Consider the following 23,263-nt stretch of genomic DNA (forward strand, 5'->3'; position numbering starts at 1 on the left):
TTCTTAACTAAAATTTTTCTCAGAATGTTATCGCAGTCAGAGGAGTAGACTGGTAATGATTGGGTTACTTGTTCTTTGAATTAAGATATGCTGATATTCTGGCATGATTCACTGTTACTAGAGAGTAACTCATCTGAACAATATAGATACATGAGGATTTATACTGGTTTATCACAAGTTGCATCTTGCATCGAATTGCAGTTTTTGATATACTGTTATTGTGAATGTATATTTTATTTAATATTGTGACCAAATCTCTTTCAATATGAAACTAAATGTCTTTGGAATTTCAGAGTTCTTTGTGTCTTCTTTTTTTGGTAATATACAGGTTGATTTGTATCTGTTCTGTTTAGAGAACCTAGTGGGATGTGAATTTTTTTCTTACTAGGTTGTTTGTCAAGATTGCCACTTTTAATTTTCATTTTTTATCAGCATCGACACTCCAGGAGTGATAAGTCGTGTGTCCCAGCTGTTCAAAGGCCACCCTGACCTGATCATGGGCTTCAATACCTTCTTGCCCCCTGGCTACAAGATTGAGGTGCAAACCAATGACATGGTGAACGTGACAACTCCTGGCCAGGTCCATCAGATTCCCACCCATGGCATCCAGCCCCAGCCTCAACCACCATCCCAACATCCTTCCCAGCCTTCAGCCCAGTCAGCCCCAGCTCCTGTCCAGCCAACTCCTCAGCCCCCACCTGCCAAAGTCAGCAAGGTGAGCACCTGGAAAACTTTACATCACATGAAATGGATCCCTAGAAAGCACCCACCCTTCTTTGACATTTCTCCTTTATATAAGACTTAGATACACATATTACAGTAATTTTATCAGAGAAGATGCAGTAGTCACTTCCCTATAAAATAGTTCACATTTACATTCCACATATTTAGATAGCTATTTAAATCAAGACATCAGCAACCTGCAAGGACCTCTTGCCCCCAACTTCTGCTTATTCAACCCACAAGCATCACAACAAGTGGCAGCTTTGCATAGTAGTACTTTGACAGCAAAGGCAGAAATGGTCTGCTTATGATCAGATTATGCTACTACCTACATGGTCATCATTTTACAAAAGTTACTCCATTTACCAGCTTAGGTCATATCAAACTAAACAAAAGATCCTGTTGCTGCTGATGATGGTAATGACAGTGTGGATGTTCTTAGTCTAAAATTGCACTGTTTGATACAGAAGCCACTAGCCACATATGACTATTTAAATTTAAGTCACTTAAATAAATTCAGTTTTTCAGTTGTACTAGCTTCGTTTCACATGCTCAGTAGCCTCATGTGGCTAGTGGGTAACATACAGAACTGTGTAAATAAAGAACATTTCCATCATCTCAGAGAGTTCTGTTGGGAGAGCTGGTTTAGAAGACTTTTATATGGAGTTACTGCAATAATTAAATTGTCTTTTTTGACAATAAAGATCTGTGTAGAATGAGGTTTTTTTCTATTCTGTTATCACCTGTTGAGCTAGTGAGCTTAAAATTGCATATGAAAAATTCTTCCCTGTATCTACTTTAAAGGTTGTATTTAGAAATATTGAGACGAAAATATTTGTATTAGAACGTGTGAACCCTCTACACTTCCTACCCCTGCCCAATGTGATTTGAGTTGGGCTAAAATGGCCTGGCCAGAGTGAATAAAGTATATAAGTTGATCAGATACCTTGTTTCTCTTTAGTTTGAACTTTCTTTCCTATGTCAAACCATCTGTGTTCCTGAGGAGAATAAAGACTTTTTTTTTTTTAGCCTTCCCAACTACAAGCACATACTCCAGCCAGTCAGCAGACTCCCCCACTCCCACCATATGCATCCCCACGTTCTCCACCTGTCCAACCACATACACCAGTGACAATCTCATTGGGAACGGCCCCATCCTTGCAGAACAATCAGCCTGTGGAGTTTAATCATGCCATCAACTATGTTAATAAGATCAAGAACAGGTTCCAGGGCCAACCAGACATCTACAAAGCATTTCTGGAGATTTTGCACACGTATCAGGTAAGACAATTGCCCTTTCAACCCATCTTAAGCAGGTCACCTTCCGAAGGCATCTAGTCCGAGAAGAAGTTGAATAACAATTAACTGTGTCCACTAATTCTTACTGGAAATGAACCAGTTAGAAAGTAGCACGTGTTTGTAAAGCATTCGACTGCTTGGCTTTAATTGCCTTGTAGCGGGCAGTCAGGATTTTTAAAGTTTGCCCTGTGAAATTAATGCTTATTTATGTGGGAAGTTTAGAGGATGACTTGTGTAGTATATAGTTAATCTACAGTAGAAAAGTGGAAGGGGAAATTTCTGTTTTGTTAAATCAGTTGGTTATAGTCCTCTGAGCATTCACGTAGTAACTGCCCTAGTTTTAAAAGGAATTGTCAGCCACCATCTTCCACTCTTTTTTTCGACTTGCAGTCAAAACAGTTGCTAAGAACATAGACTTTCTTCTTAAGTGCAGCCCAAGTAGATAACATGCAGAGCTCCTATCAGACATCTCATAAAATGTGCAAAAGTGAGTCATTCAAAACAATGCCCCTCCAATATGATCTCTCTCCATTTGCAATTTATCAGAAAGAGCAGCGAAATGCCAAGGAAGCTGGAGGAAACTACACCCCAGCATTAACTGAGCAAGAGGTTTATGCCCAGGTGGCTCGTCTTTTTAAAAATCAGGAAGATCTGTTGTCAGAGTTTGGACAGTTCTTACCAGATGCCAACAGCTCTGTGGTAAGTTTTATTTAGAAGAACCATACTATTTAGAATTATTATCTTAGATAAGTTAGGAAGCTGGAATCAGAAGACTTTTTCTAAATGATACTTGCTTTGATGAGAGCATTAATCTCTTTCATGTGTCTTAATTAGCTTTTAAGCAAAACAACTGCTGAGAAGGTTGATTCTGTGAGAAATGACCATGGAGGCACTGTGAAGAAGCCCCAGTTGAACAACAAGCCACAGAGGCCCAGCCAGAATGGCTGCCAGATTCGTAGGCACTCTGGAACGGGAACCACTCCTCCAGTGAAGGTGAGAACGAGCAGCAGCTCCTCACTTTGACTTTCAGGAGCAGTTCTAATGGACAGGTACTCTAGGGTTGGTTATGTGTTCTTATCCTAAGCTTGTTGACCATCAGATCCTAAATATTTGGAGTGAGTTGGTGTATGTCACAGAAACTCAGTGCAAACCTTATCTGGCTTTGCAGAAGAATGTTAGAATACCACTAATTACTCAGGTCACTATATTTTTTTACCCCTATATTTTCTCTTGCTTTGCTATTACCTGTCATGTTTTTTTTTTGTTTGTTTTCTGCCAAGGGTTCCTTACTAATTTTTCCTTTCCAATTAGATGCCTTAAACCTGCCTTATGCTAAGAAAGTTATTAAGCTTGATATTTGTTTTAGAAATAAGTCAGTGGTCTCTGAGGTCCTCCTGTGAGCAAAGTGTATGTGCTTTGTGAGATTTTTTTGGTCTAGAGGCCTGTCCTTCCCAAAGTTCTTTTATGGGTTACCAGATCTTAATCTCTAAGGTAGGCTCTTTGGGCTATATATAGGAGAAGGAGGTCCTAAACTCCTGTTAGTGACCTGTCTGTCACATGATACTTCTTGTTAATAGTAAACGCTGCTGATCTGCCTCTGGAAAGCTAAGCCCCACTCCCTCCCTCATTTAATGTACTGCAGGTGGCCTAGGGAAAGGGCTAGATGTAGATACTAAATATTGCTTTAGTGAATTCTAAAGCAGTACATGGAAGAGAGAGGCGTGTCTGCAGAATTTAATTAAAATTAATAAAAGCTAGTTTTAGGAATTTCTAATAGAATGAGGTGACCGGTGAACAAGCAAATAACTACAAAGACTGACATGTTAGGTGGTGCTGACATTTTGGAAGAACTGTTTTTTAGTGTTTGTAATGGTTTCTCCTTTCAAAGTGAGTTGAATGTAGTAATAGTTTCCATTTCTTCACTTCGGTAAAGAGTATTATATGGGTAGTAACAATCAAGTCAGCAGATCTGCTCATCATTTGGTCTCCTCCCACACTTAATTACGCACAGCTGGAAACACGATATTGGGGGATTAGAATTCTCTGCCTATTTTCTCTTCAGGCAGTGTAAGCAATGGCTATGGCTCCTCAGCGAGTGAACTCTGGGGTGGCAAAGGTAAATGTGCTGCTTCTACCGAAGTTTGTGCTTTTCTTCCCAAATAGTTGAGGTGGCTTTTTAAAAGTAAATTCTTGCCTGACAGTTATATTGTGGCCTGTTCGTTCCCTTTGAAAGAGCAGTCTTAAATTTGTCTAGTGAATATTATTGACAAGACAGTTATTTTTCCTGTTAGGAAAACTATGCTTTTTATCATGAATTTTTAAATTGAACTATAATTAAAGGTTAAAGATTGATTTCTGTCTACTCTAGGCTGTGTACTCCAGCTCTTTTTACAAACGGCCTCTTCTGCCTCCACAGCTAGGAAGACAAGGCAGTGGCATTAGGTTCCAAATAAAGTTACTTTTGGCCCATGGAAAAAGTAAGGATATTAATTCTAATATCACAGTAATGCTGTGACCATTTGTAGAGAGTATATTTGGGGAATAGAATAATTTATGAACCTCTGGGAAAAAACTGACAGGCAAACAAATACAGAAGACGGGTGGAAATTTTATAGGGTGTAAAGCGAGTTAGTAATTTGAATTCCCTCATTTGTTGCAAATTATTAATTAGTGGTTAATGAGGGAAGCATTGAACACAGATGAAAATAAAATTCAGAAGAATTCACCCATCGAATCTTACATGTTTGTATTTTTCCTTCTTTGCAGAAGAAACCCAAACTGCTCAGCCTAAAGGATTCTTCTATAGCAGATGCCAGCAAGCATGGTGTAGGAACTGAATCATTATTTTTCGATAAGGTGAGTAAATGAACGAATTAGATTTAATATTGGCTGTTATTGCCAAAAGAACATCACTCCATCCCCAAGAAGATTTTGCTTTAGAGGCATCAAACTTGTTGGGACTTTTTACTATTTAACATAGTTTCCTAGTTGTAGGTCCTTTCAGTCTGTTAGAACTGTTAGCACAGCTGAAGAAATGGTAGTATTGTCTGCTTTGGTTTTGTGAATTAGTCTGCCACAAAATACAGCATTTTCCATGGTGAAAGATAACTTTAACAAAATGCATGGTATTAAATACTCTCACGTTGTTTGGTGCTTCCAGTTGCAGATGTCTTGTACAGTGGGGGAGTATATGCACCAGTTGTTGAGGACTTAAGATGACTTGGAATCTTCTAATTGTTTGTGATACTTATTTGCAGTATTCCATATAGGGATCCTGGAGATTCTGATTTGTTGTCAAAGCTCCCCAGGTGATTCTAATGAGCAGCCTGAGTTGTAATCACTGGTGTAAATGGTGTTGTGGGGTGTGTTTGACTCCTGTGTCTCACTTCCTCCTTAGAGTCAAGTTGATGGTTAGCAAGCTATTTTCATCAGGGTAGCTGACAACGGTCAGACTTACTGGCAGGAGCCAGCTTGGATTGATCTTGCACCTCTGGATTTTTGCAAAAAGGCAAACGATTTAGCATGTTCATGATTGGTGCCTCCTTATCTCTCTCTAGCCTACTGTGCTTATGTGAGCTGTACTGCAAATCCATCAAGAGTCCCTGACTCTGACTTGAATCATTTTTGAGGGCTGCCCGGTCACTTGATGCTTTTAAGACAAATTTATAAGTCCAACAAATGACAAGGAAAGGGTTTTGGGTGGGTACTGGAAAAGTTCGTTTTTTAAAGTGGTTTTTGTTGTTGTTTTTTGAGTACTTCTTTCTTTAGAGTTACATACTAAAGTACAGATGACATGTCTGGAATTCATTTTAAAATTCATTGGTGGGGGAAATGGGTATAGATGAAACAAAATGTACTATATATATTGATCGTTGAAGCTGGGTGAGTACATGGAGTTCATTAAACTATTCTATTGTATGCTTAAAAGCCAGTAGGAAAACAAATATGGTATATAGTACAAAATAGTGCTGTTTCATCTTTGGTTGGCTTTGAAGGTATATACATATTCCATATAGTGTCTACTGATCAATAGTTACAGAAAGTATATGGGAGCCTGGAGAGGGGGTTGTTGATAAACCGCTTGGTTTGGTGAGGGTCTGCAATCTCCATGGAAGGACCACAATGCTAGATATTTACTTTTGAAATTGAAACTCCAGATTGCTCATCTAACCAGACTAGTTTTCCTTTATGTCATTGAACATTTTTAGGTTTCTGGATTTTAGAATGCTCAATATTATAAATGGAGGGAGGAAAAGGGTTAGGATTCAAGATTACCACAGTTTGAAAACAGTATTGACAAAGGTTCTCGATGTAAGGATCTGTTAAGAGAGGAAACAAAAGCTTGGGTAGCTCTGATTTTCATTTGGAAAATCATGTATATGGGAAAGTAAATGTCTTATTTATTCCAGGATCTCATTTTGAAAATTTTTATTACGGAAAATTTTAAACATGTGAAATTAAATAGTAAAATGGCTCTTCGTGTACATACCATCCAGCTTCAGCAGTTCCCAACTGCTAGCCAGTGTACTTCTTTCATATGTACTCTCACCTACCCCAGATTATTTGGAGACAGATCCCAGATATTATTTCAACCATAATTATTTTACCAAATTTCCTTTTAAAATAATACCTTTTTTCAAACATAATGCTTATCACATATAGAAAAACTAACATTAATTCCTTAGTTTCGGGTAACTTCAAATTTCCCCAATTATTTAAAAGTGACCTAGGATCTCTTGATTCCTCACTTAACTGTTTCTCTTTTGGTTGCTTCTATAAGGTCCGAAAGGCTCTGCGAAGTGCAGAGGCCTATGAAAATTTCCTACGCTGTCTTGTTATCTTTAACCAGGAGGTGATCTCTCGGGCTGAGCTTGTGCAGTTAGTCTCTCCTTTCCTGGGGTAAGTGGAGTTGCAGGGGCTTAGCCTTGATGCATGATATGGAAGTGAAATAAAACTTAGTTTGCTAGGCAAAATTAATTTGGTTGTGGTGGGTCAGTTGATTCATAAAATGTGTGTCAAAAGACTTCTCTGGGAAGTCTCCCGGTTCAGCTCTAGAGTTTAAAAAAAAAAAAAAAAAAGAAAAAGTTGATTCATAATGTGTGTCAAAAGACTTCTCTGGGAAGTCTCCCGGTTCAGCTCTAGAGTTTAAAAAAAAAAAAAAAAAAGGACAACAACCAAGACTAATGGTCTCCTGATATCCTGACCCAGTGTTAGATATTAATAGAGACCAATCTCTTCCAGGGTTCTAGAATCTTGACTGTATTTGACAACCTAAGAATTATCTGAATACTGAAGCAATATTCTTGATTAGAAGAATGGCTATTATCTAGTTTTAGTGCAGCTCCTCGAAGACCAATTTAACTGAGCACTTTACAAAAAAAAGCCAAATGCTCAGAAGCAGTGCTTCTGAGGCAGGAAATACTAATTGTTATTGGAATTGTCCCTGATAGCAGAGTTCTGTCCTAACACCAGATAGTGGCAGTCACACATCATGATAATTGCATCATGCTTCTAATTGCTCACCAATTTTTGGTTTGATTCTTCAGGAAATTCCCTGAATTGTTTAATTGGTTTAAAAACTTTCTGGGCTATAAGGAGTCTGTACATCTGGAAACCTTTCAAAAGGAACGAGCCACAGAGGGCATTGCCATGGAGATAGATTATGCCTCTTGTAAACGGTTGGGTTCCAGCTACCGAGCCCTCCCAAAGAGTTACCAGCAGCCCAAGTGTACAGGACGGACTCCTCTCTGTAAAGAGGTAAGGCCTTTCCCAAAAGGATCAATCCCAAATCCTCAGGTTTCTCTAGAAGGAAGTGGTCCCAGGGATTGAGAGTTATATGAGTGAGGAAATCAAGACCCTTCTGTCTTATCTTTTGTAAACTTGCTAAAAATGGAACTTGTAATGTCAACTGTTTCTTCCTTCCCCTAGAGTTTTGTTTTTTATTGAGAATACTCAGAAAGCTTTGTTACACTTTTATTTCAATTTCTCTTCTTTTACCCAAAGGTTTTAAATGATACCTGGGTTTCCTTCCCTTCTTGGTCTGAGGACTCCACCTTTGTTAGTTCCAAGAAAACTCAGTATGAAGAACATATCTATCGTTGTGAAGATGAACGCTTTGAGGTACAAGCTCCTTTATCATTTGAAGTTTGGGAAAATGAAAGATGATAAATGATAAGATAGCTTATCTGTGAGGGTTGGCTTTTAAAATGGAAAAGCCAGAGGCTTACATTTTTTCATGGTAAATGCTTGTACTTCCATGCTTTATGAGCTTGTCAAATGTGCTAGTATTATTTCTATAGCAAATGTGACTTGGGCCACATTAATCCTTTTAACTGAAATCATCCATTCATGGCTTATTAACACTTTGAATTTTTAATAGCATTTTTAAGGTTGTGTTTTACATGGTATAGAAACTTAGTATCTATCATAAAGCCTACTGGGCTTCCTTGAAGCGGTTTGAAATGTTTATTTTAAAATGTGTATTATTCTTAGGTAGTTAGCAAACCAGCTCTCTTATAAGAACTGGAATTCTCTCATATTTTGATGTTAATTTGGCTCTTTTTGAAAGAAAGTTAAATTAGGGACTTTAAAGTAGTTGGGAAGGGATGAGCTGGTAGAGCCCTTATACCTGGAGTAGGAATGCTGAAATTGGGATCAGAATCTCCAGTATGTCTAGTTTACTGATATCAAAAAGGGGGGTTAAATATATCTAAAGAGTTAAAATTACATGTATTCTATTTAATATATTATATAAAACTAACTAGCCCTGTTCATTCCTCTGGTCGGGTGATATCTTGCTCTGTTTTTAATCCATATTGATAGTTTTCTCTCTGGTAGTTATCCCCCTCACACTTGCTTCAGCTGTTTCTGACATGTTTTGAATGAAGACCCACGTGTTACTTGGCCAGTCGCAGGTGATTGGCCATCTCTGCCACAGAGTTTATGAGGAGGTTCAATCATTTGCAAAAAAATTAATCATGGCAAATGTTAACTTTCATGGAAAATTTTATCAAGCTAAAGAAAGCATTTATTTGTTACCTATGTTTAGTAAGGTTAGATGAGTTAGCAGAGATTGGCATCTTTTTTTGAGAGGATGTTTCTGTTCTCAGCTGGCATGCTTGGAAATGAGAGGCAACATCCTCATTTTCCATTTGTGATTATAGGAGTGAAGATGACAAAAGTGTGGTGTGTGCGTATATGCTTAGGATTGGCTGGGATGGGCTAGTTTGAAGGAGTGTTCTTTTATACATAAGGATAGGTTAGAGATCTACAATACAGGCAACCCCCAAATCTCAGTGGCTTGAAGAAACATTTATTCCTTGATCTTGCTACATGTACATTGATGCTTAGCAGAAAATTCTGCTCATCAGAATTACTTGGGGGACCCAGGCCAACAGCATGCCACCATCTTAAACATTGCCAGTCACTGGAGGATAAAAGAGCTCAGATATACTCTAGCCTAGAAGTAATAAACATTACTTTGACTTACTTGTTTACAACTCATTTGCCAGACTAGTTACATGGCCTTATCCAGTCACAAGGGAGTCAGGAAGTTCAATCCATCTTCAAAATTGGGGAGAATGGGTGGGGGCAGAAATATATAACAAAATGACTTCTAAAGTCCCCAGACTAGAAAACTTAGGGAAGCTTCTACAGGCATTTGCTCATAGGCCCTTGAGGCTGCTCATTTACTTCATTTTCTGTTTCTCGTTTAGAGAATCTTGTGTTAAGTCTAGGAAAAAAGTTTACTCAAAGGCTGCCAGTCATATCTTTATCCAGGTCAGGCTTGGCCCTTGCCAGAAAATAGTGCCAGGAATTCAGTAAGAATTTAAGTGGGTTTCCACATTGTAAATATTGATGTCCTTAAGGAATGATAGTCTCTGCTCTTATTACGACTGGATGTGGAACAAGGCTATTAAATATTTAAATATTGCAAGTTACTCTGAAAAACCTTACTCATGAGACTTGATTTATCATCTTGAATGATTTTGGGGAGATTGTTTTTTGTTTTTAATTGTTATTGTTTGCAACAGATCTTAGCAATTCAAGAACATTCAGGGAAAAGTGTCAGTAAGGTTGTCTCCTGTTAGATCCCTCTAGTCTGGGTCTGTAGTCCTAAGTCAAAGACACTAGTGGTGGTAGAAGTAATGACTACCACTTATCCATCATGTGAAGATATTTGTGGATTGTATCATTTAATCCAGAAAACAACCTTATGAGAGTAGGTTCTGTTACCCCTACTTTACTGATAAGGAAACATTGTTATGACTAGTATGGCAGAGCCAGGATTCCAGTCCAGAGAGTTTGACTGGACCTTATACTCCTAAGATTCTATTCTGGTTTGGCTCTTGAGCACACTTTGTCTTTTTCTTTAGCTCGATGTAGTTTTAGAGACCAACCTGGCAACAATCCGGGTTCTGGAAGCAATACAGAAGAAGCTTTCCCGCCTCTCTGCAGAGGAACAAGCCAAATTTCGCTTGGACAATACCCTTGGGGGCACATCGGAAGTCATCCATAGAAAAGCACTCCAGAGGATATATGCTGACAAAGCAGCTGACATCATTGATGGTCTGAGGAAGAACCCCTCTATTGCTGTCCCCATTGTCCTTAAAAGGTATCCAAGCAAATGTGCTCTCGTGCTCTCGTGTACTTCATGATAGAGTCTGTGTCCCATTAGATAAAGCTCCCATTTTTGACCTGGTTACCTCATGAGACCTCCACTTCTCATTATGGTTGCTGAAAATCAGGTGCAGCTTGGGATAGTGGAGCTTCTTTTTTTTTTCTTTTCTTTTTTTTAAACTGCTTCATGAATTTGTATGTCATCTTTCTGCAGGGATCATGCTATTCTCTGTATCATTCCAATTTTAATATATGCGCTGTTGAAGCAAGCACGGTAATTGAGTTTCTTGATGGGGTTCTTTGTAACCAGCAATAGAGGACAAATCTTGGAAGTCCATAGTGGAATTCTCTGTGTTGGAGGCCATATTTTAAAGTATAGAAAAGAACAAAGAAGAGAACCACCAACCCATTTTTCTGCCATTCAGTACTAACCGTTATAACATCTTTAGTTTTTAATAAGAAGGATCACTCTTAGTCTTTGTAAAATTGATGTGTATAATTTAAAAAGACTTAGATTGCCGTTTCTACCAAGAATGTCTTCTTTCTCCTACCTGAGGTATAGAGGGGCTCTTGTGGCCACCTAAGGCCAGGCATCAAGGGGCCAGAATTAGGACAGAGCCCCAGGTTCCTCCAAATCCATGGCATTCTGGACCCACTGCGAATCTCAGCTAAGAGCTGGATCCTCACTCAGTATCACTTGGTGAAAAGGAATTCTTGTCTGCTGTACAGTTCATAGTTGCCCTGATTTTATTGTTCTTCTCTAGTCTTCCTGTCAGGTGCTAGCACAGGTTATTACTCTTTGTGCCGGTAGCATTTAACTTGGCTTTGAGATGTCAGTTTTCATGCTGATTTTGATTTAACTCTCCTCTTCTGAAGGGTTAGTATCAGTTGTTCTCATCAGAACTTCCCAAACTGTTCAAAGGAACATTACTGTACAGATCCTCTGCCCTTGGACTTTTGCATTTACATTAGCGTAGTAAACATTCTTAGTCCTGTAGCAAAGAAACTTATTTAACTTTGTTTTAGCTGGCCAAGGAAGAAAACCCCCTTTTCAATGATACTCTGTGGAATGCTGTTTGAGAAATAAGTAGGATTTCTGACTTTGGGACAAATTACTTCCTTAAAATAAGTCCTGAATGAATAATTTCCCCATGTAACAGAGTTAAAGACTGCTTTGAATAACATTTATCTCAAGTTGCCAATAATTTTGACGGGCCTTTTATATCTTGACTTTTGAAATAAAGTAAGTGTAACATTTCTCACTTCTAAACTCTTAGGAGAGTAGGTGCTGTTATCTCGATTTCACTGGTAAGGTGATATTCTTACATGACTAGTGTGGCAGAACCAGGACTCCAGTCCAAGGAGTTTGACTCCTCACCTTATAATTCCCATGTCTTGTTGTTTTCACCCCTCCTCCAAACCACACTAGGTTGAAGATGAAAGAAGAAGAATGGCGAGAAGCTCAGAGGGGCTTTAACAAGGTGTGGAGAGAGCAAAATGAGAAATACTACTTGAAGTCTCTGGACCACCAGGGCATCAACTTTAAACAGAACGACACCAAGGTCCTGAGGTCTAAGAGCTTACTCAATGAGATTGAGAGTATTTATGATGAGGTGAGCTGGAGATTTCTGTGTCTGTGAGAAGACTCCAATCTATGTATTCAGCATAGCTTTAATTCCTGGAAATTACTTTGGTTATATGAAAGTGAGACCCTCTAAGACTTGTTGATTCTTGCTGCACAACTGTCATAGACTTCAGTTCCTGGTTCTACCATTTTAAACCTAAACCTCACCTTTATACCTAAGGTGCTTTACTGGTTTCCCAATTTACCATCCTGGTTTCAGTTTATGCCGAGTGCCTCCCTCTCCTGCTTCTCTCTCCATATATTTCCCTCAGACAGTACCTTGTATTTGTTTGTAAAGCCTATCTCAACTTTCCACAACTTAAACACTTATCACTCATCTCCAAACTTCTTAATCCTCGTTTATTCAGCATACTCACGAGGATTATGTATTTAGTATGGGAGCTAGGATACAGAGATGAATAAGATATTAATCTTGCTTTCTTCAAGCTCACATGGATAAAAACGTAAATGCTGTGTGACTGAGAATTCCTAGAAGTGGTGTGATCTTGAATTTAAAAAAACTTTTTATTGTGAAAATGTCAACTATACACAAAAGAGGGGAAAATAGTAAAATGAGCTCTTATATAAACATAAATAATCATCTCTGTTTTGCCAGTGTTGTCACATCTAACATCTTCTGCACTCCTACCCCAGAAGTACTTTAAATCTAGACTTCATATTGTATCCTCCATAAATACTAATTCACAATTTTAAAAGATGGTCCCAATTCTGTCCCATTGTCCCCTCTAAGTCTTCAAAGTCTGGAAGGTTACCAGTATTTTGGGATCAGACCACATCTTCCACATTACCTTACTGTTCCCTAAAGTTTTGGATTAGAAAATAATAGCCAGTATGGTTAATAATGGAATGTACTGATGATGTAGTCTCATAGGTCTGTTTATTGTTGCTCTAGATATGTTACTTAATACTTTGTGTGTCTCTTCTGTTAGAGGCAAGAGCAGGCTACGGAAGAAAATGCTGGTGTACCTGTCGGCCCACACCTCTCGCTTGCCTATGAAGACAAACAGATCCTGGAAGATGCCGCTGCTCTGATTATCCACCATGTGAAGAGGCAGACGGGCATTCAGAAGGAGGACAAATATAAAATCAAGCAAATAATGCATCATTTCATTCCAGATCTGCTCTTTGCTCAAAGGGGTGATCTCTCGGATGTGGAAGAAGAGGAAGAAGAAGAGATGGATGTAGACGAAGCCACAGGAGCAGCTAAGAAGCACAATGGTGTTGGGGGCAGTCCCCCTAAGTCAAAGCTACTGTTCAGTAACACAACAGCGCAAAAGTTAAGAGGGATGGATGAAGTATATAATCTCTTCTATGTTAATAACAACTGGTATATTTTTATGCGACTGCACCAGATTCTCTGCTTGAGGCTGCTGCGGATTTGTTCTCAAGCAGAACGGCAAATTGAAGAAGAAAACCGAGAGAGAGAGTGGGAACGGGAAGTGCTGGGCATAAAGCGAGACAAAAGCGACAGCCCTGCCATCCAGCTGCGTCTCAAAGAACCTAGTGAGTGCCTAGACTGTTGGTTTACAGAGAATGTGAGAGGTTCAGGGCCTCAATACCTAGGTAGACTCGGGACTGCTTTCTTTTATACATGGAACACAAGCAGGCCTTAGAGGGGTTCAAATTCTAGCTCGAAAACTTACTGGTTATATGATTTACTTAGTCTCAGAACCAGTTTACCTGCAAAATGGAAGTGCTACTTGTTACCTTGTAGGGTGGTTGGGAAAATTGCAGAAAATAATGCAAACCACCTATGCAGTGCTTGGATCGTGGACACTCGATGGCTGGTACTGTGGACACCAGGGAAGGGGGTGTCAGTTGCCATCAGTTTCCCAGATGGCAGATATCTGGGTTATTGCAGAGTGTTTCAAAGGACGGAAAGGTACTAAAATGGCATAGTTGGTTCACTCCATGACAGAACATAAATTCCTAGTGTTCATGCCTAAGACGTGAATTTTCTGACGTGTTTGTGCAGAACTTCTCTTTAACCAGCAGGGTTCATGGCTTATTCATAATAAATATGGGCTATGGAAAGGAGATTGGAACCCAAGAGATTGTGTGAGACAGCAGAATAGGCAGAGGATTAATGAAGATAGAGAACTCAGGAAAGAAAAAATTGGGGGTTAGGAACCGCATGTTTTTTATGTCACCTACTTGTAGATAACTGTTCAGTTCATAAATTGGATATTTAAGCTGAGTTTTTTCATGAAAAAAACTTTCATGAAGCCTTTCTTCTGTGCTCTTGAAGTAAATTACCTTTTTTTATTTTATTTTGTTTAACTGTTGCTGATATAAGAAGCTCATGTGTGGCCCTAGCCGCCTATCTGTTGAAGAGATAATGATGCTGGGAATTAATTCTAAAAGCCTTTATCTCTATTAATCCTGGCTTGAGAGAGACAACTTTTGGACCTCAGTGTGGCGATTCCATCTGCTTGGGTAGAAAGAAGAGAGAAAACGGCCTAATCCTGGCTTGACCACTGACTTAACCCTGGTTTGAGGCTTACGTAGTTTGGCCTTGAGTGATAATGCCAGCCTCAACCCTGATCATAGCGTGTGCACAAGTCTGGTTTCCACTCATAGCTTTATTCTGGCATAACAGCAATTTTTCGCAGTACTTATGCAGACCATGCCTATGCTGTGGCTCTGAACAAGGTGATATTCGCTGATGAAATTCAAGCCAGTTGCTTCTTTTAAACAATTGTCCTATTTTGTGTGTCTTGAATGAGTCCATCACACTTCAAATAAACAAATATGGACTCAGCTTTTTCTCTCAGCCTCTTTGACTCTACAAACTTTACATACTGGTAACCAAATGTCAGTGACAAAGTTCCTTTTGTAACTTTTTCATTTTGATGAACTTTTTATTAAAGTACAATACATAGACTGAAAAGTACACAAATCTGAATTGTATAGCTCAGTGAATTTTTACAAGTAACCAATACCTGAGTTGAGAAACAACGTAACCAGTACTCCAGATTCACCCCCTCATGCCACTGTCTTGATTGCTAATGAAATCAGATATGCCTGTTTTTGAGTCATATGTAAATGGGTCTTATTTTAGTTAAGTAAAAAGCAGAGTCCTTTCACCGTTTGCTAATTGCCAACATCTCCATATCAACTGATAAGATTCTAGCTGGTGGCAGAAGTGATTTATGTGCAGCAAGTACAAATCACTTCATGCAGTTTATGGAGTACAAGTTGGAATCCATTTTTAAACAAAAGCACTGACAAATGCAGGTGACTTCATTATTCATAGAATATTTAATTTGCATGCCTGTTTTTCTGTTCCCAAAAGATTTCCCAGTGCTAGAGTGTGACTCTTGTCTGCCTCTTCCTCATCTGCACTCCATGCTTTATCGAAATAGCTTTGTGAATAAGTGACTCATGTAAGGAATGCTCTATGCAGTCCAGAAGAGCAAGTTCCTCTCTCAGCAGAGGAGCCAGCAACTCTTTGAAGAAACTTTTTCCCTGGGATGTTTTATTTTCTTATCATGCAGAGCCCAGCAGACCTGTCAAATGTCTTTCTGGCATGGTCAGAATAGTGGAAGCTGCTGGTAAATTGCAGAGTCATTCTCCTTTGATAGACAGCGCTGGTGATTATAGCCACCTGTCAGATTTTGTGTGTCTGCAGCAGATTGCATGGATATGTTTTGAGTACCTAGGCCTAGAGCAATTGTGGGACTTGCCCTGCCCGCTCTCCTGATCTTTTCCTAGCAGGGTAAAGCCTCACCTGTCCCATCTCTCCCACAGTGGATGTTGACGTAGAAGATTATTACCCAGCTTTCCTGGATATGGTGCGGAGCCTGCTGGATGGCAACATAGATTCATCACAGTACGAAGATTCTCTACGAGAGATGTTCACCATTCATGCCTACATTGCCTTCACCATGGACAAACTAATCCAGAGCATTGTCAGACAGGTGAGGGCTAGGGTTGGTCAGGGAAGATGTTCTTCCCTAAAGATGGACCAGGCAAGAGAAGGTTTATACCAATGTTTATGAATGACTGGAGAGTGGGGAGTTAATGTGATGTCAGATTTCTCCTGTTAACAAAGTGGCAGTATTTCAGCCACATGGTTGACTCCTCTGCTTTGCTTAGTGTGCCCTCACAGTTGGATGTTCCTACCTCAGACCTGATATTTTACTCTTTTCTTACTGCCCACCTCTAGAGTCAGCATTGGTTCTGACCCCGCTCTCTCTCTCTGCCCTAATGGCCTAGCTCTTCTCTCATCTGTCAGGGGCGAGGTATCAGCGGGTAACATTTTGTCTTTAGTTGGTGTTGATAATTCTGTGTATTTTCCTCATTTAATATTTGAAGAGCTTTTTATAGGAGGTTTTATATACCTTCTTTTTTACTGCCCACCTCAGTATCTGAGGTTCCCTCTGAGTTAGGTTTGTGTTTGGTTTTGTGGTTTACTCCTGTGGCACCCTGGGAGTTTGTGAATCTGTTGTTCTCTACAGCAATGATAATTTTATAGTAAACAGCATGCAGTAAATAAGTTTCCACTTCTTTGCCTTGAGTTCTGAACTCCCAAAGGGAGTCTGTTGTTGATGCACTATCTTTAAAGTGAAAACTTGTTAGAAAAAAAAAAATCTAATTCTGGAGTCTACACTGGAAAGAAAAGCTTGTTACTCAGTGCTCTCTTGGGTAAATATTGAATCCTTTTCAGAGAACCCATGCTTTTGTCTTAAATTTGAAAGGATGCATGGCTCTGTATCCTTTTCACAGGACCTACTCAGTCAAGGAAGAACACATCACATAACTGAATTTTGGCATTTTCATATAGGTTGTCAGGCAGTGTTTTCCCTGAAAGTTGAAGGGTTTATTAGGCCTTTTGTTGAGGGATCTGTGTGGTGACTAACAGAAATCATCGTATGAATACAATTAGCTGGGGTCATAATTTTTGAGAGACTAATTCCTATTAACATCCCCTGAAAGTTGCTGTCTGCTTAATTTCTGATTACAGGTTTGCTGCTGCTACAGCTAGAAGTAAAATCTTTCATACTGCCCACACAACAACTTTATAAATTCAATAAAAGTAACTTTTTATAAACTGAGGTTTGTTTTTGAAACAATAGATATAATCATTTACTAGAAGCAGCTGGTTATGATTTTAGTCAATAATAGTAATGTCCAGTCATTTTTCTAAGGAAACAAGTTTTATCCAGAAAACCAAATTCAGTATTTTTTAAAACGTATGTTCATGATTCTCATCTTAACCCCTCAATTGGAGGCATATCTCTTCTCTTCCGCCTCATCTCAGTTGGTGTTTTCCAAGAGTTCATTGCTGACTAGAGGTAGAACATATAATTTAAGGTCAAGCCGTACATTTATCTTAACCATTTCCAGAATAGTTTAAGAGGGATTTATCTTAAAAATATAATAGGCGATCTCACAGATCTAGTTCAGAACCCAAAATATGGCCTGATCTCATAGGGATTGGACCTGGGACATTTTTTTTTCCTTGCTTGCATGCCTTCCTTCTGGACATCTGCTCCATTTTCATACTTCTCTATACAGACAGACATCTGGCACATACTCAAGGCTTTTCCAGCCTCCCAAGACTTTGGCTTGCCATGGCAGTGCCTCTGGCTCCAACATCAGCTGATCTTTCCATCCAGATTCTCTCCTGTCTACCAGACACACTCATTGTGTCATTTCAAATTAGCAGGAGCAAGAATCTGACCAGCCTAGCTTGGGGATGGAGTTGCGTAGTTGTCCCTGGGTTACAGTGCTCCCCTTTCCAAAGACTCTAGAAGGGGCTAGTTGTCCAAGAAGAAGGTATGGGTAGTGAGTCAGTGGCCTGGTCTATTTCAGTAAGAAGGTACAAAGCACAAATATCTGCATGGTAGAAACCATGCTTTGGATATACTTTTTTTAAAAAATATATATATATATATATATTATTTATGCCTACAGCACCTGGTCTTCCTAGGTGGTCTCCCATCCAAGTACTAACCAGGCCCAACCCTGTTTAGATTCCGAGATCAGACATCAGGCTTGTTCAGGGCGGCATGGCTGTAGACCATGGACCATGGCTCCACTGGGGCGCAAACCCAGGAACTTCTGCATGTAAAGCAGATGTGCTGACTGCTACACTATGGAACCACATCCCGGATATACTTTCTTTACACTACTTTTTTTTCTCTTTGAAACACTGTATCATAAGCTTTTCTCTACCTTAGCAAGCTACAAGCATTATTTAATGGTCTAATAGAATCCATGGTCTAGACTAGTTATAATTTATTTAACCACCTCCAGTTGCTGCCTTCTTAGTACCATCAGATCACTCACCCCGACCTTGCATTGTGTCCATTTATCTACAAATACACATACTTGTCATTTAAGACTTTTTAAACATTAAAAGTAAGTAATTTTCATAATTACTATCACTTCAGAAAGAACATATCTTCTAAAAATAGAATGGCTTAGTGGTTATGAGAATTTTAAAGTAAAATAGACATTGATATTACAGTGAACTTTTTGCTTGTTTCTTGTGCCTATTTTTTTACACTGGCATTATGATGGGTAGTTTCATTTGTGGGAATTTTTATTTCACAATAGAAATATTGTCATGATCCATGGTAGTGGGAATTCTAATTTAACTATCTAGTCATCAGTTTGATAAGATAGTCGTAAAAGTTACCAGTAGTCAGTCGTGATTGACCTGTACTGAAAATGAGTTAATTAACATTGCATACAATTTAAGTACTGTACTTTATATCAGTTGTAGGAAAATAGGTGGTATGTTAGAACATTGGCCTAGGGGTCAGGAAGCTTGAATGTTAGTCCTAATTCTGTTCCTTCACCTGAGTACCCCTGGGCAATTACTTCAGCAACACTTTCTTGAATGCCTAATGAGTTTCAGACTTTGTACTAGGGCTGTGAATATAGACATGGATCCCACTCTAAGGCCCCTCTCCTCACTTTGGCACACAGTGAGTTTTCTCATTTAACATGTAAGTTTGTCTCATATAACACAACACCCCTCTCCAGTCTTTTCCCAGAGTAGTTGTGTGGATCAAATGAGAAAATGTGTGAAAGCAAATTGTAAATAGTAAAGAAGTGCCGTATAAATAGGAAGCCATGGAAATTTTCTTTAATGTAAAAAAAAAATCTTTTTAAGTTCCTTTAGAATATTAACCTGAGTTGCCTATGGTTTTGCTTTTAAAGCAATTGAAGATTTTGGCTTAGTTTTTCTCCCAGAAAATAAAATAGTGGTTTTGAGTGATTTTTAAAAATTACCAACCTAGAAAAGCCTCTTTTGAGCTTATTGACTGGAACTATCAAGAAAAGGTTGATTGTGTGACAGAGAGAAGTGGTTTCTTGGTTCACTAATGACTTGCTTTTGCTTGATTCCAGCTGCAGCACATTGTGAGTGATGAGATCTGTGTACAGGTGACTGACCTTTACCTGGCAGAAAACAATAATGGGGCCACTGGAGGCCAGCTGAACACGCAGACTTCGAGGAGTCTCCTAGAGTCAGCATATCAGCGAAAGGCCGAGCAGCTCATGTCAGATGAGAACTGCTTTAAGGTGAGAGTTACTCATTTGCCAGGGACTGTTCTGGTGACAAGTTTAAGTTGTTGCAAATGTATTCACCGGAAGTCAAAGCAGTACCAGGGTGCTTTGACCCAGTGATTCCACTCCTGGAACACCTTTGAGTTCTGTGAGCTCATTGGAGGAAATACAAGAACATGGAAAAGTGGAAGTAAAGTCTCCCCATGACAGCCTGTTACTTCCTTGCTTTTAAAAACATTAGTTGTTATATATGATTTTTGCCATTTTGTATTTTGCTTTATTTCTTCAAATATTTTTTATGTGATAGTGCTTTGTAAGTACATTATTTAAAAATGTTTATTAAATGTAATCCTTGATCATTGTAGAAAAGATAGGAAATACAGAGAAAAGAAAAATTACCTACAGTTCTTCCCAGAAGCAATCACTGATGATATTTGCAGATTTTTCTATGCTTGCATATATTTTGAAAGAGATAATTAATACTAGGCACATGTTCTGTAACTTATTTTGCTCAATTAGCAACACTTCTGAGTCTTTATCTTTTTGTGACTATTTGATACCTAATTTTGTAGAGAATTACGCCTCTCTTGTTTAATATCTGGATTGTTTCCAGTTTTCCACCATTGTAATAGCTAATGAGAAAAGCATATCATTAGAAAAACCAAGATGTCCAATCCATTTAGGAGTAGTTAATGGTAGTCTACTGTGTGAATACCAAGTGGCATATTCTGCAGCCCTTAGAAGTTAATTATAAATTATAAAAATATTGAAATAAATAAAAGGATACACAAGTATGTGTATTATGATTGCAGCTATGTAGTAAATGTGTATAGTTAAACAAATCCTGTATGTATTGACACAAGAAGGGCAGGTTCAGGTGGCCCAGAATAAAGTTTGTAATTGGCCAAGCAGAGAGAGCTAAAATAAAGCTAAGTGAAAGTTCGACCTTGTTGGGTATGTTCCATGTACTTTAATGATGTGACCCCAAATTATTCACTTAGTTGTCTGCTTCTACTTTTAGCCATTTCTTTAGTTTCTAATCCATCACCTTTAATTTTTGCTTAATTTAGAATCAAAGAACTGGAAATGAGTTTTTTTAGTTCAGTCCTCAGATCTGATGTTCTGCTACCTGAGGACTTTCTCACTACTGAAGAGGTTTCCTAAGCTTTTCAGGGTTTTAAATCTATAAGTGTTTATTATGAATTTACTGTGCATTTAGTTTCAGTGGTAAACAATTACCATCCCTGCCCACAATGAATTAACAGTGTATTAAATTGTGTGGATAGGGTCTGAAGAAATGGATAGACTTACTCATAGATAAGAATAGTTGTCAGAGTGGCAGAGGGAATAGCAGGAACAATTGCTTAGTAACTAGGAAAATAGTGTCACCACAGTGATCCTCTTCATCAAAATGTTTACATAGAGAATAAAATTTAATAGTATTAGCACTAAGCTAAACATAAGCATCCCTTCAAATCCCCTGCCACCTCTCCAGCTCTAGCCTCCTCTCCGTTTATTTTTCCTGTGCACATTCTACACTCCTTTTTAAAAATGAGGTATGTTTAGTTCTCTTTATGTCCATTCAGACCCTTTTCTGTGCGTTTACATACATATGTATGTGTATGTAGAACTAATAATAGACTGCGTATGCTATATCTTTTTTCACTTAATATGTCTTAGAATTGCTCTATTTAGGTTTGTATAGATCTGGCTCATTTTTTTTCAACTGCCGTGTCATACTTAATAATATGAATGTATCATATTTTTTAAAAAATCATTCCCCTATAGGTGAACATTTAAACTATTTCCATTTTTTACTACCTCAGGTAGTGCTACATTGAACAGCATTTTCTTGTCCTTATGCACATATGTTAGTATTTCTCTAGGGTAGAGACAAGTGAAATTACTTGGTCAAAGGGTATGCATATTTTGAATTTTTAATTTTGATGGGTATTGCCATTTCACTCCAAAATGTTAGGCTGTACCAGTGTACACTTTGATAAGAGCATTTATTTCTTCATCCTTAGTCACTTGATATTACCAGACTTCTTTATTTTTGCCAGTTAGATGGTTAGAAAATTAATGTTATTTAAATTTGCATTTCTCTGTCTTACGCTGTTCCCCTTTTTCCCGTATTTGTATTGTTTATTCATATATTTCTCCTGTTTTTTGAGGGGGTGGTACTTTTCATATACTTATTAAAATACTTTTTCATAATCTCTCAGAAATTGATTTATCTTCCTCTATATCCTTTAGTGCCTAGCTGAGTGTCTCTCTCTAGTGAAGTCAGTTCTTTCTCAACTCACTGAAATAGTACCTTCGTAGTTACTTAAATGTAATATAAATATAGCTGTTTATATTCCTGTTTCTTTTACTAAATTGAGCTTCTCCAAACAAGAAACCATATTCTCTTCTGAGCATGCTCCTGCCTGATAAATAATGGACATTCAGTAACTATGGGTTGAGTGAATGAAGTACAAGATATTGGTGGGGAAGGTGTGTAGAAGCGGGGGGGGCAAATGATAGTAAATGGTTTGAATTTTTTAGTGGTTGGTGAGCAGCGAGGCATTATTAGGGACTAAATATCCACTGGATTTGAGATTTTAGGAAGGTCAGTTTGGTATAGCACTGAATAAGGAGGAGTGGAGGAACCAGAGGGTTGTTTACTACTGTAGGCAATTACCAAATTTGGGTGATGGATATTGGCAGTCTACTAATGAATCTAGTCAGGACTTGGAGAGTAGTTATCGAAGTGAAAGAATTTGGTGAACACATGGTAAACGGCTTAACAAGACAGGTGACAGGTGTAGGCGCCTGTTGGGGTAAAACCGAGTTTGGGTTTAGGTATGGACAGAGTAGACTGTCTACTCAATATCACTTTGAAGGGTGATTTCCTTAGAGCAATAGGAATAATCTAGACACTCTAGGTTATCCTAGGCAGGGGAATTTTAGCAAACTTCTATGGGCACTTCTTTTCAAATCTATTTGGGAAGTAACTATGTTTGCATTTGTGTGTATTACATTCTTGTCGTATTTTGAATTTTACTAGCAGATAGGAATTTTTAAAGCTTCTCCAGAAGAACACTGAGAACGATAACTGGCTTCTGGTGCCCTTTCTCTAGCTATGTGCCATTGAGAAATCAGAACTCTATGAATTTTCGGTTTTCCCCTGTGTAAACCAAGGAGGTTGAAATAAATGATTCTCAGTTTTCTTTCTAAGCTCTTCTCTTTCTTTTTTGTCATTCGAGTACCGATCTTGTCTGTAGCAAGCACTTAGAATAAGGGCATTGAGAATCCCAGGGTTCTGAAAGAGGAGATCCATGTGCCATCACTATTTGATAGCTCTTGTGACCAATACATTACAGCAGATCACTTCTTAATATGTCGACGTTGTGTGTTCCATACCTCATGGCGTGACACCTTGGGTAGTCTTTATTACAGTGGAAATGTGGTTGC

The 23,263-nt window shown here is 38.6% G+C and overlaps 1 protein-coding gene, 1 non-coding gene and 1 pseudogene across 4 annotated transcripts in view; 1 reads left to right on the forward strand and 2 right to left on the reverse strand.

Annotated features, from left to right (window-relative positions):
- The window catches only part of SIN3A (SIN3 transcription regulator family member A), a 55,200-nt gene that overhangs the window by 23,428 nt on the left and 8,509 nt on the right, over nt 1-23,263 (forward strand). For all 3 annotated transcript variants that reach the window (XM_015597702.2, XM_006922601.3, XM_015597701.2), the window contains exons 5-17: nt 433-715; nt 1,753-2,004; nt 2,569-2,721; nt 2,857-3,015; nt 4,789-4,878; nt 6,803-6,921; nt 7,569-7,779; nt 8,026-8,142; nt 10,398-10,636; nt 12,071-12,254; nt 13,216-13,789; nt 16,037-16,206; nt 19,649-19,822. In XM_015597702.2, coding sequence (XP_015453188.1) covers nt 433-715; nt 1,753-2,004; nt 2,569-2,721; nt 2,857-3,015; nt 4,789-4,878; nt 6,803-6,921; nt 7,569-7,779; nt 8,026-8,142; nt 10,398-10,636; nt 12,071-12,254; nt 13,216-13,789; nt 16,037-16,206; nt 19,649-19,822 — 2,725 coding nt within the window. The remainder of the gene's footprint in view (nt 1-432; nt 716-1,752; nt 2,005-2,568; nt 2,722-2,856; nt 3,016-4,788; nt 4,879-6,802; nt 6,922-7,568; nt 7,780-8,025; nt 8,143-10,397; nt 10,637-12,070; nt 12,255-13,215; nt 13,790-16,036; nt 16,207-19,648; nt 19,823-23,263) is intronic.
- Nucleotides 10,811-10,914, reverse strand: LOC112471718. The gene has a single exon (XR_003043389.1). It is a non-coding gene; the product is annotated as a U6 spliceosomal RNA (small nuclear RNA).
- Nucleotides 18,197-18,312, reverse strand: LOC112471729 (annotated as a pseudogene).

This window comes from Pteropus alecto, unplaced genomic scaffold (assembly GCF_000325575.1).
Source record: "Pteropus alecto unplaced genomic scaffold, ASM32557v1 scaffold38, whole genome shotgun sequence".
NCBI lineage: Eukaryota > Metazoa > Chordata > Mammalia > Chiroptera > Pteropodidae > Pteropus > Pteropus alecto.